Source organism: Amblyomma maculatum, chromosome 2, assembly GCF_055883805.1.
Source record: "Amblyomma maculatum isolate TAMU_Amacu chromosome 2, ASM5588380v1, whole genome shotgun sequence".
Classification (NCBI taxonomy): domain Eukaryota; kingdom Metazoa; phylum Arthropoda; class Arachnida; order Ixodida; family Ixodidae; genus Amblyomma; species Amblyomma maculatum.
This window is the reverse complement of record NC_139345.1, coordinates 208,277,074-208,290,870: the sequence shown is the minus strand read 5'-3', so window position 1 is coordinate 208,290,870 and position 13,797 is coordinate 208,277,074. Positions and strand designations below refer to the sequence as shown.

The window sequence follows — 13,797 nt, the reverse complement described above, 5'->3', positions numbered from 1 at the left end:
ATGCTGGATTTTCTTGGGAATAGGGCCTTAATGGTATCTTGTTGAAAGTGCTTCGCAGCCACCGTCGCAGTATTTTGGCACTTTCTTCAGCTTTCCCTCAGGCGCTGAAATCAGGAAGATGAAATTTGTTTGTGCAGGGCGTGGATTCCCTAGGCAAGATCATCAATGCGTAGTTAGCATAAAGAATGATTTACAAGATTTCCGACGAAATTTGGAAATTTTTAGGGATATTCGAAGCTCAATTGGCACGAGACCGATTCAATGAGATATGCTTTGCCCTGCAATGGACCTAGGGTCAAATCAAGTAATGAAAAAAGCGGATGTTGCCCCTGAACGGACCCCGAGGAACCAACATCTGCACAGCGGTCCGCTTAGATTTGCCTTGTGTGACAGCGCATATGAATGTAATTATTTTATTTTATTTCAGTACTAATTAGATAGTAGTGCATAACTAAAAGCCATTCTATTTTTCTAGCATTGATTATTTTGCTTCATTTCGCGCTTTTGTCTTCCATTCCGTAACCACTCACTTCTATAACACCAGCGGCCCTATGGCTATACGGAATAAAATGACCAATGAATAAACAATCACGGCGTGATGGTACAACCCTGGCGCCATGAAAATCTGGGTGGAAGCCATTGGCTCAAGGGCCTCATCTGAGGTGGAGCTGTTGCTTGAGTTTGACTATGGTCAGGTTAATCTTGATGCTGATCACTCGTGCACCGATTCAGATGTTTTCGATTCCCGCCTCTATGGGAGCAACCCGAGTTGGCAGCTCCTGCCAAGTTATCTTTTAACTTCGCACAACACACCGAGCAGTCAGTAGCCGCTCATAAGACATGCCAATTATCACATGGAAGAGCAGTATAATCTCTACACATTTTCATCGAAGCAAGTTCGGTCACAGATAAAGGCATCAATACCTGTAGTAAACGTGCCAACTATACTGTCGTGCCTCGTTAATATGAGCCCCGTTAATATGGACGACTCGAATTATGAACCGCTTTTCTGGGGACCAAACTTTTTCCATGCATTTCCGTCTCGTTAATATGGAAACGCGCTGTCCGGACAATGAACAAGGAGAAAATGCGCAAGTGTTTTTGTCGTGTTAATATGGGCAGTCATGATAACCAAATCGTTGCACTGCTTCAAAGATAATTTCTCTTCTAGATTTTATTGACAGGCACCAAAAGGACGTAGTGCCAATGACTGATTGATTGCCCTTTTCGGTTGAGGTTTCATATTTTACACTGCGAAGTTGCACAGTAGATGCACAATACGAGTTTTTGTATTACATGAATTCACTTAAACAAAAACTCTGACAGCATCTTGCGCCTTATAGAAAGTTGGATTCAGCAACTTTCAGTCGACTGAATGCTGATAATGCAAACACGGGGGCCAGTTGGTTAATCATACTAGGGAATACTGCGCTACTTGATATACAGAGACAAGTGAAAGACGACATACATCCTTGTGTGTCGTCATTCACTTGGCTCCGTATATCAAGTAGCGCAGTATTCCCCAGTATGAATGCTGATACGTAGCAAGGGCTCGTGGAAGATGAAAAGTAGAAGTCAAGTAGTTTATTAATGATACGCCATCGAGAACAATACGCAACTGCATCACAACACTTCAATTGCGTCGAATTAGAAGCATAAAGCCGTGTTCAGACTACAGTCGTATCCATCGTAAGTGTCGTATTTATCGCAGTGTGCATAACTGCTGGAACAGCCGTTTACGTAGTTCGCGACCGCGCATGTTCACACTGGGCCGTTCGGTGAGATACGTTCTTTACGACTAGCCAATCACCGCTCTGGGCCGACTGGGTCTCGCATTTCTCAACATAGCGCCAACTAGCAAGCAGCTGATAGCGGAGGTCGGGGCTCCTCAAGCTCAAAATGAGCTTAGCATCGTGTGTGCGCCTAATCTACGCAGACGGAGAAATATAAGAAGAATTTGGGTTTGTCAAATCTTCTTCGATAGCGTATGCCTGTCCGCATGGTCCGACAGTGGTCTTGCACACCAGCTTCCGTCCCGCACTGATGCCGCCATACCGCAACGCTCGGTCAAAGGAGCGAGGCAGTACTTTTTTTTTTTTTCATCAACCCGCGCTCGCGCGTAGTTCCGGCGTGCGGTCCACCTGCAGCCCTTCTTGCGATATCAAGTTTACCAGTGCCCCGGAGTGATCTTGGAGACGGTTCGGGGCGGTGACTCAAGGTCGTGCTACTGACTAAACAATGAGCCGGGCGCACGCGACAGACGCGGAAACGTCCGCGGAACATCGTCCCTCTCAGAATACGCTGTTTTCTTTTTCTCTTTTACGGTGAGCTTCTTTCAAACGTCGATGGGTCCGCGCCAGCAACGTCGCTCCGCATCGGCTTTTCGCTGCAGGCCAACTGTTCCCTCACTTGTCAACGGAGCCGATGGGCTGCGAGAATGTACTGGGATGAAGCGGGCGTCCCCCACCTCCATAACCTCACTTTTCGAAACTAGAGGAAGCATTTGTTTGTTGAGAGCTTGTTCGCACATGAAACATGAGATTGAAAAGCCGCTTACTGCTCTGACTCAGCGCACTGGCAATTTGCAGCAAGACATCGTTTTGCACTTCTTTCTGTGCTACTTCAGCTACTGGTAGTGGAGAGCCGGCCTCGGCCGAACTTTTTTTTATGAGAGGCTGATAATTCCACAGCGAAGAGAAGATTCCGCACTGCACATGACCACGCTAAGCTACTGACACAACACCAATAACACCGGCGAGCCGAGGCACTACAGCAGCGTAGGAGCGTTGGATGATGTCGCCTACTAGCTGGTTTGCGCGTGAAATCTGGGAGGACCGGAAGCCCCGTGACCGGAAAGGGAAAACCGAAATGGATGTGGGCATCGGTCGCGCAATAACAGAGGTATCTGTGCTAGCCGTAAAAGTCCAGGGTCTTCCGACATTTACGCCCACGCTGGCTGCGGTCGTTGCGCATCTTACGCTCAATGCGACAGCAGTCTGAACAGACAAATTACGTTTTTTTGCGCTTACGCTTACGATCCTTACGAACGATACATACGTTGCACACGTAGTCTGAACGCGGCTTAACGGTGACTCGGATAATGATCTTGTAGCTCCTAATGACAACTTTGCTAGACTACATTATGCTGTAAAGCAGACCTTATTCTTAGCGGTTTTTTTTTTGTTTGTTTTTTTTCAGAAAAAAATTTCGATTTGTTATTATGGACAATACGCTTTTTGGACAATTTTTTTGCAGTAACCAAAGTGTCCATATTAGCGAAGCACGACGCATACAGCCACGACGACAGCTTATTTGGACGAACCTAGCGGCTGTTGCTCGGAAATCGCTTAAGTTATGTGCGCAAAAGCAGCAAAGTCAGCCTCTAAAAACTGCCTGCAAACGCTGAAGGTTCCCTTTTAGCGCTTTGCACACTCGCACTCTACGCCTGTCTTCCTTATTGTGGTGGAATATTTCCAATGATTTCCTGACTACACCTGTCAGCTTTCACATACTTTAATTTCACAATTCAAGGGCATATATCTAAGCATAAATAAGAATTTGATGAGTCGTTGCAGAGCTTTTTTTTTTTGCCTTCGGACGCCATAAAGGCGTTTCGAATAACCTGATCCCTTCTTGGGTACGTTTCTTTTCTGTACGACTGTATGTTACCCCATGCAAATATCTAATTCGGGGCACTAAACGCAACCATAATATTTTCCACCTTCCCAATAAAGCCGCTGATTACAGATTACCTTTTAATCATTTAATTTTCGGTTAGGTTTACTGCGCTGTCTTTTAAGCTAGTTTTTGTTTCTTTTCGTTATGTATTGCCTTTGTTGTTGGTAAGTTCATAAAAGCCGCGATGAGATCGGATATAAAGGGAGAGAAAACAAAATCCACGAAACACCTGCCCACTTGTTATTAGGACGTTTTCTATTTTATTCGTTTTTTCAACCCCCGCTTCTATTCACAGCGACGGTTCCATCGACGCCTCGGTGCTAGCTATAGGCTCCCAAAGCATCGCTGGGCGGCGCTGCGGCTTCTGATGGGCAGCGCCATCTGTGGCAGAAAAACACACACATGGGGCGCGGCCGGCTCGGCTGGCTGCCTTCGCGGCGTGCGCCGCGCGCTTTCTCTCGCACGAGCTCGCGCCCTCACGCGCCCCCGCAGGCGCATCGTGACATGCCGCCTGCATTCCGTCTTGATACTGGATAACCTGCCGCGTATATCCATGAAGGAAATGTAATTATAGGAGAGAAAACTTTTATTCACGTCTGCACTGTATACAGCAGACGACAGACGGCGATGTTGTAAATATTGATTGTCAATGTGTTTCCCACGTTAGCGAAAACGTAGGATGTGTATCTCAAGGTAAATCTGCTGTGTAATTATATTGTCATATATAATAAAACCTGTGAAAATATTACCAGTACTGTGAAATAAAGCGGCTCACTCGATCATCGTTTTGGCCTGTAGCATGAGATCTAAAACGATTTTGTCTTTATTATTCCGAAGCTACTAAACCAAATCTTGCAGTAGAAAAATAAGTTATAGTCCGAAGGAGGTGTTTCTTCAAAGGCACGAACGCTAGCAGTCTCAAAAGCACATGCCTGCTCGCTGGCTCGGAAGGCAGGTGAAATCCAAGCTTGTACTACAATCCTGCTTTATTTCGGTTCCTATTAAATGGTAGTGCTTCATTTATATTTGTTTTGCATTCACAAAACCTGTGACTCGAATAGGGTGCTCCGTGCGAGTGGTGTCAATCGAGCCATATAGCTAGGATCGCTTTTGTATTGCACTTCCAACATATTTTCGTTATGAATAATAATAATATTGGTTCATTTATTGGCCAATTTGCGGAAATCTGTAAAACCATCTCAGCAAGGCATGTTTCCCCCCCCCCCTCCCCCACGATAAAAAAAAAGGCCTCGTTCCTAGATATTTTCTTGGTCCTAGGCCAGATTCACACATCACCGTCGATCGCGGAGGTCGCACGCTGGATATCTGTTGATTTGGTTGCTTTCAGAGCACTCGCAAAGCAGGGAGAGCGCTCAGAAAATCGGCTAAGCAAGACACGCGCGGAGCGAGGAGCATGAAAATACTCCCCCCCCTTCACTTTGTATGCATTGTGTTAAACCATTGTACTCTTTTGATGCCTCTCCAAGACGTCTTTGTCAACTGCCCACATTTCCGAGTTTATGGAGAAGGGGGAAATTGGCTCTTTTCGTTTCGACAAAGAGTGCGAGTCTTCTCAGAACGCTGTCATGCAGTTGAAAAACAGGTGTGGAAACGCTTCCAAAGGAATCTGCAAAGTTTCACACATGAGCCTCGTCTTTTGACGCTTCGCCTACTACTGTGGCTACCCATGATACAATGCTACTTAGTACCTCCGTTTCGCATCAGCGGAAGCGTTTTTGTATCGCCAAATAACCGCCAGGCGCAACTCAATCGCCGCGCGTGCACAGGAAGCTAGTGGAGCGTCTGCTCCGGTGACGTCCCATCGTTTCACATTTCGCCACCATGCCAGGAATGCGGCGCTGCCATCGCGCGACGAAACTTGAGCTTGGGTTCCCTAATGCATAAACCATCCGTGTCACGTGCCTGTGTTGTGCAGATGGACCTGACGCTGTCGTACGCTGCCAACGTGGATCGCTACCGGAGCGTGTGGCGAGCCTCAGTTCGCATTCCCATCGGATACCTGCCGCCAGGGGTGCACTCGCTCAATGCCTGGGCGCGCCACGGCCGCCCAAGCGACCGACGGGAGCTAGCGCTCTACCCGCCGCCTCCCGGTACACCCTGCAAGATGGACTCGTGTGCGTTCCTTCCATTCTGCTGCTATCCAGAAGTGCCGCCATATATCCGCGGTGTTGTAGCCCATGGCACGCTTATCACAATACGATACAATTCCTAGCAGCAACTGCGATTCAAGTCGTCTTTTATTGTGTTAGCGTTAAAGGTGGTTACACAGAAACTCCTTCATTGCCGGCTTTGCCAGCGAAAAATCACAGCTATAGCTCTGAAAGGTGTTTAGCACGTTGCATGGCTGGGTACTGATTATTTGGCGCATTGTGTGACTTCACAAGCCCACATGGCAGGAGCTGCCCACCCGGGCTTCTCGTTTCATACGGGTAGGCTGAGATAGGAGTCGAAGCTTCCAGAAAATTTCGCGGAGTAGTAAGACACGCTACTCCTGGACCACCGAGGTACGCTCACACGGCTTAGTTAACGCGGCGCTAAGGGCTGCGCGGTTTCCAAGGACAGACAAGATTTGCAGGGGGCGGCATAAAATTAGGAGGGCAGATGATATTAGGAACTTTCCAGGGATCAAACAGATACAGCTAGCACAGGACTGGGTTAAATGGTAGAACACGAGAGAGGCTTTCACCCTGCAGAGTATACTATAGTCAGCCTGATGATGACGTAATGTGGACTCACAAAGAATTCGGTTCCTTAGTAGTGAATGCTAAAAATTAATCAAGGATTAGAGTTTGAGCGACTAGGAACGCGCAGGTACTGAAACGGGGATCCCCATGAGGAGCGCAGACCAAAAGCGTTAAGGCTATCACGCCATACAGGTTAAAGTCAAAGCTTAAGTAAAACTTGTAGAGCGGCTTGCAGCGGTATTTCATATATCGAGAAACCTATATTGGCCAAGTCTGATCGGGACATGTTCGCCGAATTGAACCTGATGCTTGTGTAGCGGTTAATCTGGACGATGCTTCCACGTGATAAGGTGACCTTATAAAAAATATAACACTGTGAAATTAGCCTTTGTAACGGTCTGTATTTTAAGGGAGCTCATATACGAGGGCCGAGAAAAGAACTGCGAATACCAGCAGTGCACTGCTCTGCTGGTGTTCGCCCTGTTGCCGGCGCCAGGTCTTTACAATCAGCCCCGGTGAGAGAAGGGAATAATCCTGTGGAGACTGAAACACGTGTGGATTGGGTAGCGTCAAAAGAGACGCATAGACAATTTCATGCCAACCTCATTGGAGATCTTGCGAGGGTCTTGCGGGCTCAAAGATGTATTTGACGGGAGAAGTGCATTCTAAAGCGTGGCAGGGCTATGGTATTTCAAGAGCAGCTGGGAAGAGATACCAGGTCATATAGACGGCACACAGAGCCAAACAAGGGCTTACGGAAGAAAGCGGTCGTTGGCGTGAGCGGTGTCGAGGAAGTGTTTCTGTCGCCCCTGGTCAGCAGTATTGAACGACAGGATGAGCTGCCAGCATTACTAAGAGTGTCCAGAGTCTTCAGATACTGTGGTGGATTGAAAAGCACAGGGCCCATAAGGAAATGTTGTGAAGAGAAGGTCGCTCACGTCCACATAATAGAAAACATGGTGAGAAATCCGTAGCACTCTGCGTAGTGGTGTTATACGCACACACGATGAAAGATAGCAAAGTGTCACAGTTGGAATGATCTGCAACCACGTCACTGAGAGCCCGAATGAAAATATCGGTCGGGCCCTCAATGTGTGTGTGGCAGGCCGTAGTAGTGCGATGAGTGATACTACATGGTTGCACGAGGAACGAAATGTACGCAAAAGCGGCGGAGCTACCTTGTAAAATTTGCATGCGTTCGCTAACGGCTTCCCTTTGAGTACTTTAAACATGCGCACTGATCACCCGTTATTTCGCCAGGCCGCAGCCAGGCAAAGTCTATTGTACATCAACTCTTAATTGTTATGGACAGTCGGCGAAGAACTCATCTTTAATGTACGATAGCAATTACAAAAAATGGTTGAAATTGCAAAATAAGTTTTGTTTGATGATTCAAATTCAGGCGATCGCGAGCCTTGAGCTACGCAGATTGCTATACAGCTTTCTCAGATATTCTGCGGTTGAAGGAAAAATCAATGCTCAACGTGTGGTGGCTACAAGTATCGTTTCGTTCCCTTTCTCTCCTACACCAGGACTAGCGTGAAGACTTTCGAAGAGCTCGACATGAAGCGTCTCTGCCCCAAGTTCGAACCCAAGCGTCTCTCCCATACGTGGAAGAGGGCTTTTGAAGGTAAGATGTCTCAGTGAAATTATACGTAAAGCCCCCTCCCCCCCCCCCCCCCCGCAGGAAAAAAGACAACAAGAACAATCACAAAATTTCCATCATGAAGATGCGATCAACCCTAAAGATTTCCTATGGCGGATGCACACAACATGGTGACACTGCGACACAATAGCATGGGTAAGATATCCGCGAAGTTAACCGACATGTCATGTACTATGGTAGAAATGGAAATTTCCACTACCGATTTTGTGGTGCGGAAGGCTGACTCTAATCTGTACGTTTTTTGGACCGGGGTGTGAGTTAAGCGAGCGTCACGCATGGTCGATAATCTGTGCATCTAGGACGGCCGCCTGGCGTGACAGCAAACAGACGAGAGAACTAATCAGCGCTTTGCTTTGTACATTATATAATTACGCTCCTCGCCTCCATGTTAGGACGCCGACAATTCATGGCGGCCAGGATACTTGACCTTAACAGTTGCCTCTCTAAGCGAACAAACCAACTCTACAACACTCTGGGTACATCTATACGCGCTCAGAAGAAATAGCCGCCAGGTTTGGTTATTTCGCCTCTCGAACCATGATCATACCGAACAAAATTGCCCCTCAACTCATATCACCGACACGTCTGTCTGTTAGTCGAGGTCACACATAAAATCTTCGTACGCACTCTGCGCACTGTGTCTTTCTGGGAAGGCAGGAAGGTGGAGGTTATCCTACGAATACAAAAAGGCACACTGATTTAGCCATTATTCAAAGCGATGGCGACGTGCTGGCCACAAATACACTGCGTGAGAGGAAAGAATGAGCTCCGCTTGACAACACTGCGACGCACCAAGTGTGTTTCCTTCTCTTAGTGTGTTGCCAATTCTCTTACCAAGAAATACTGAGTAGGTCCAGCCAGTCCTTCCCGGGCTCAAGATAACCTATTTTCGGCGCTTTGTTTGGCCAACATGTGATGATCTGCGGTTTGGATACTTTGTTCGCCGCTTTCGAAATACTTGGTTGGTTCATGGGGTTTAACGTCAGCACTTTCTAATTGGGATGCATGTTTTCATAAGGGTTTGAGAGCAAGACTTTTACAGACTGAATTTATTAATATAGTATATTCTCCATCAACGTGAATACGAATAGTGCAGCTACACAGAGCGGATAGAAAATCTAGTAATCTAGGATAGGAATCAAGGAGGAGAAATGGGCAGGGACATGTCAGGCAGTGATAAAGCAAGACAGCCGAGGATCGCTAAGGGTAAAACATTGGGTTCCAAGGGAAGGTAAGAATAACAGAGGGCGGCATAATGTTAGGCGGGAGGATGTGGTTAGGAAGTTTGAAGGGGTCAATTGGATGCAGTTGGCACAGGAAATGACTGACGGGAAGGATATATACGCTGCAGCGGTTGTATCAGAGTGGTGAGGATGAATAAGCATGGTCTCTGAGGTAGCTTGCAAACAAATTTATAAATATTAATGCAATACGAATAGTTCCTAGTTTAGAAAGCAATTGACAACAAGGACCGTCTTCGGCTTATCAGGAACGTGTATGTATATATCCCGTTATTTCATCTTGACTGGTGCGAGGTAAACAGAAGTTAAAAACCAATCGAATGATTCGCCAAAAATTATTTTACTACTCGGGGAGGTGTGTTGATACAAATGATTGTCTCGAGCAAAATTAACCTTTCTTTTGCTGTTTCTTACTCTTTAAGCTTATAATTCACAGACGTAAGCTAAACGGGTTGATAGCCGCTAAGATCAACTTGACTGCTAGATTTAAGGTCAAGAATCACGTACAACACCGCTGTGCCAGTTAATGTAGCAGAAATATTTCATGGGACATCTTAAAACTGACAGCATAACTATACCGCCTAAATGCCGACCCACATGCATGGAGCGAATTTCCCGCGGAAAACTTTGCGAACTGCCGCCCGGCGGCCGTTCGCCGCTGATCAAGACGGGCCAGATATTTTCGCCGGAGGCCGGCCGAACGGACCCTCCGGGGCGCGACTACCATGAGATGGCGGCACTTGTTGCCGATCCGCGTCGCTGCAGCTCCGAGTCGTGCGCGCCGACGATACGAGAAACTTCAGAAAAGTGTGCTAAAGTTTGTTGTTCCTGTAAATAATAAGCCGAATTTCAGCACTGAATCCTTCTTTAGGATCGCTGAGCCGTACCAAGTGGCTGATTAGAAGCGAAAGCTGCGCTTCAAGCAAGTTTTCACTCACAGCCAGCTGCCGCCGTTACGGCATGGCTGCTCCGGTCCGTTCACACCAACTCCGCTAAAAGTGGAGCCGAAATTACCCATATTTTGCTTTTATTGTTAGAGCATGGGATTGATAGCTAAGCAGGTCTATGAGTAGACCATTTACTATATACGAAGGAATTTCATAGCGCCGTTTCATGTACCATCGATGTGAAACAAAATAGGCCTAGCGACGAATAGGGAGCAGCGCACGGCTACAGCAATGTCATCCGCTGCACCAGCGGGCGGCACTGCTTTGGTAAGGTGGTGCCATAAGGTGCTGTAAGCGTTGTGATTTTGCCTACTCTGATGATATATACAGTTGAAGCGAGACCTTTTTCGACGTTCCGCTCAACAACACTCGCTAAACCCTGCTTCAAAGAGACGGCATCGGACGTATACTCGGAGGCTGTATACAAGAGCTGTCGGGAGTAATTTGAGACGCTGCCTATTTTGGGTGTTGCTCTTGGAATTTCATTTAGTGTGAAAAGTGGGTTGTTGAAGTGGACCCAGCTCGTGCGTTTTCTCACTCGAGTGCCGACGCTGCCGACGCTGCCAGCTTTTCGCTGGCTGCATGTGGTTCGGCACGGCGACGGCGCGTCAGCGTTCCGCCGCGCCGCATGAAGTTCGCAGAGAAAGTTCGCTCCATGTCGGTGGCCCATAAGGATATTGGCGTAATATTTAGCGGCAAGTTTTCACTGGTCCGCTTGTATTTTTTACGAAATTATTGAAACTCTTACAGATTACTACTGGGCATCCTCCTGCACGACTCAGCCGGCTCTGCTACTGCTGAGTATCTGCATTGCTGGCCATGGGCTGCGACGTCTGATTTAACACTTCGGGGCCAAAAAGCGAAGCAAGTGGGCTTCAAGAACGTTTCTGCATGGAATTTAGGCCGAAAGAAGTTATGAGCTCGAGCACTTGGGAGATATAACTACGGGACATGAACCATGGACGACACCGATAGCAAGGACGGCGAATGACGTCTGCGCATAGATGTGACCAAAGGCACAATGGTATCGCAGGCGGCGCCTCACATTGTGGGAAGTCATTTTCTCACGGAATTGTTTTTTATCATAGCAACGAGGTTTTCCTGGACAAAGCTACCTACTACATCTCGTAAATAGATATTTTCGTCACCAGACAGTGGAGCAGATTGGTCCTAATGAGGATACCACGCTTAACCACATATACAATTTCTTCCTGAAGAATGTCGCCTTCAGTTACACGAGCACTTTTCGACTTACTCTTTAAAAAGATATGCTCGTGTTGCACCGACGTTCCTGGGGGAGACGACTGTCTGCGGAATGTTCGGCTCGAATATCAACGTTGTCAGCTAGAGGCAGAAGAACAGCAGGTCTAATACCTATCAAAACAATTGCACATTGATTTATGAGTCTGGGTTTTGGTCTAAGCTTATGATATGTTTCGGGAATTTTTCATCAACAAATGAAATGTGGCCGAAGCAGATTCACCGCGTTTTGTTTTTTATGTCAAGTCGTACTTCTTGGTCTTTCGCTTCGGTCGTGTTTCTTTTGACATGAATACCGCAAGTAAAGGTTCGCAATAATCTTCAGCATTGTTGACGTGCCAAATTAGAGAACGAAAATTTTCAGCACACTAGGTTACGTACTTGAAGGACTGGCTATGATATACATATGTGTAGAAAGCTAAGATTTTTTCATAGAGGGCAGCATACGACCCACTCGTTATTTTTCCCCATTAAATTGTGTTTTATATCAATAGACAACTAGCAGAAAATATTTTGCTTGCTTTCCTCAGATTGGGTGAACACTGGCTTTCTTGAAAAATATAGCGATTTAGTTTACCTATAGCATGCGGGGTTCCAGGCAACTGCCCTCTATGTTGAAGGGGGATGGCTAAAATAACAATTTTATTTTTTAAGTTTTAATATTTGGACTGTGCAAGTATTAATCCTCTCATGCATGAATTGAACACAACGGATGAGAACTTTTTTTTTCCCGAAAATATATCTCTAGGCCACAAAGATCTCGACCTCTATCTTGCGGTCGGGTATACATCGGCAAAACAGGCCGGTGCCTCAATGAGCGGGCCCTTGAGCACAATAGGTCTATGCGCACCGGCACAGGTATCAATTTACTTCTGCAGTGCATAAGCTGCGGATGCGACCCCTGTCTGGATAAAACTACTTTCCTCTGTAGGGTACGGGACAAGACTGACATGGAGGTCATCGAGGCCTTCCTGATCGCCAAATAAGGTGACGACTGCGGCAGTTCGCTGTCAGTATCACTATCGAGACAGGAGACAGAGTATCTAGAAGGGCATGTTCGGGTTTCTACAGCCGTTTTAATTCTGCCATAATGTGCTGTTGTAACCATCGAGCGTTTTCGCTATAGTGCCTCTATCGTTTTGTTGAGAGGCTATATAAGCTAGCTGTTTCGTGAATAAATCTAGTTGGAAGTCTGCGCCTTGTTTGTGTCTGTGTGCTTCTTCAGTTCCGTTTTTCGTGCAGTTTTACTCGTTCGCTCTATAAGTACATTCGTCGGATTATGCATTTCATAATTTCATTTTATACCACTACTCCACGAACGCATTTAATGGCCGCATTTTATCTCCTTCTTCCTTTCTTTTATATTCATCGCCATTCTTTTCCAATCGTTCTCTTCCCAACTTGCCTTCCTACGCAGAGTAGCATGCTAGCGAAATCTAAATGCCAGATAATTCTCGGTTTTTCAATAAAGGACCTCTCTCTCTCTCTCACTCTTCGAACGCTGTTCCCACACCCCTGGGAGCCTGACTAACCTAAGTTCTCGACAAGCTGGAGATAGAAAATGGAACTTAGACAAAGAGACACATCCGGCAAGAAATTAAAAAAAAAGGCATTTCACGAGCGCAGAAAAGAGCGCTGCAGAGCTGTAAATCTGAAAAAAGAGACACAACTCTAAGCAATCACCACAGAGCAGTGTCGTGTCCAAAAGGACAGCCTAATGTATGCACCAGGCCACTTTACTATTTTAATTTAGGCCCTAAATTTCAATAGCGTGCTCCGAAATATTTGAACACATTTTTCTCAGCTTGCGTTTTTTCCTGAGCCCAACCGTTAGGAAAGCTACCACTTCCAAATACTTTCTCCAAATGCTGCTTTCAAGCGGTTTGTTGACTAAAAGTTTGTTGGGAACAAGATAAGGAATTTTTAAATTTCTAATTAATCTAAAAAAAAATAAGCTATCAAGATATGTGGCATATAATGGCAGAAGAAACAATCAAGTTCATTTTTAAAGTGCGCGAGTTTTAAACAAATGTCACAAAGACCCCATTATCGGCCTTATCGTGCACTAAGAACTACCTAGAATTTATCTAAGCATGAACGATTAATGCATCTTCCTGATTCTTGAAAGAATATTTTCCTAATCTGGCACACTCAATTACACATTATGACAGGTACAAAGATTTTTTCTATCTGGGCTAAGGTGATGAAACATGGGATGTATACTAATTAGAGGAATAATAAGCCATCACTGTAAATGTTATCAAAATTGGTGCAACAGTTCAAAAGTTGACCCTCTATCC

The 13,797-nt window shown here is 46.2% G+C and overlaps 1 protein-coding gene across 1 annotated transcript in view; it reads left to right on the top strand.

The window, feature by feature from the left end:
- The window catches only part of LOC146201191 (UPF0462 protein C4orf33 homolog), a 33,833-nt gene extending 21,295 nt beyond the window's left edge, over nucleotides 1-12,538 (top strand). The window contains exons 4-6 of the mRNA XM_084593002.1: nucleotides 5,615-5,811; nucleotides 7,916-8,013; nucleotides 10,988-12,538. Of these exons, the coding sequence (XP_084449128.1) occupies nucleotides 5,615-5,811; nucleotides 7,916-8,013; nucleotides 10,988-11,079 (387 nt within the window). The 3' untranslated portion in view covers nucleotides 11,080-12,538. The remainder of the gene's footprint in view (nucleotides 1-5,614; nucleotides 5,812-7,915; nucleotides 8,014-10,987) is intronic.
- The last annotated feature ends 1,259 nt before the right edge of the window (nucleotides 12,539-13,797 follow it).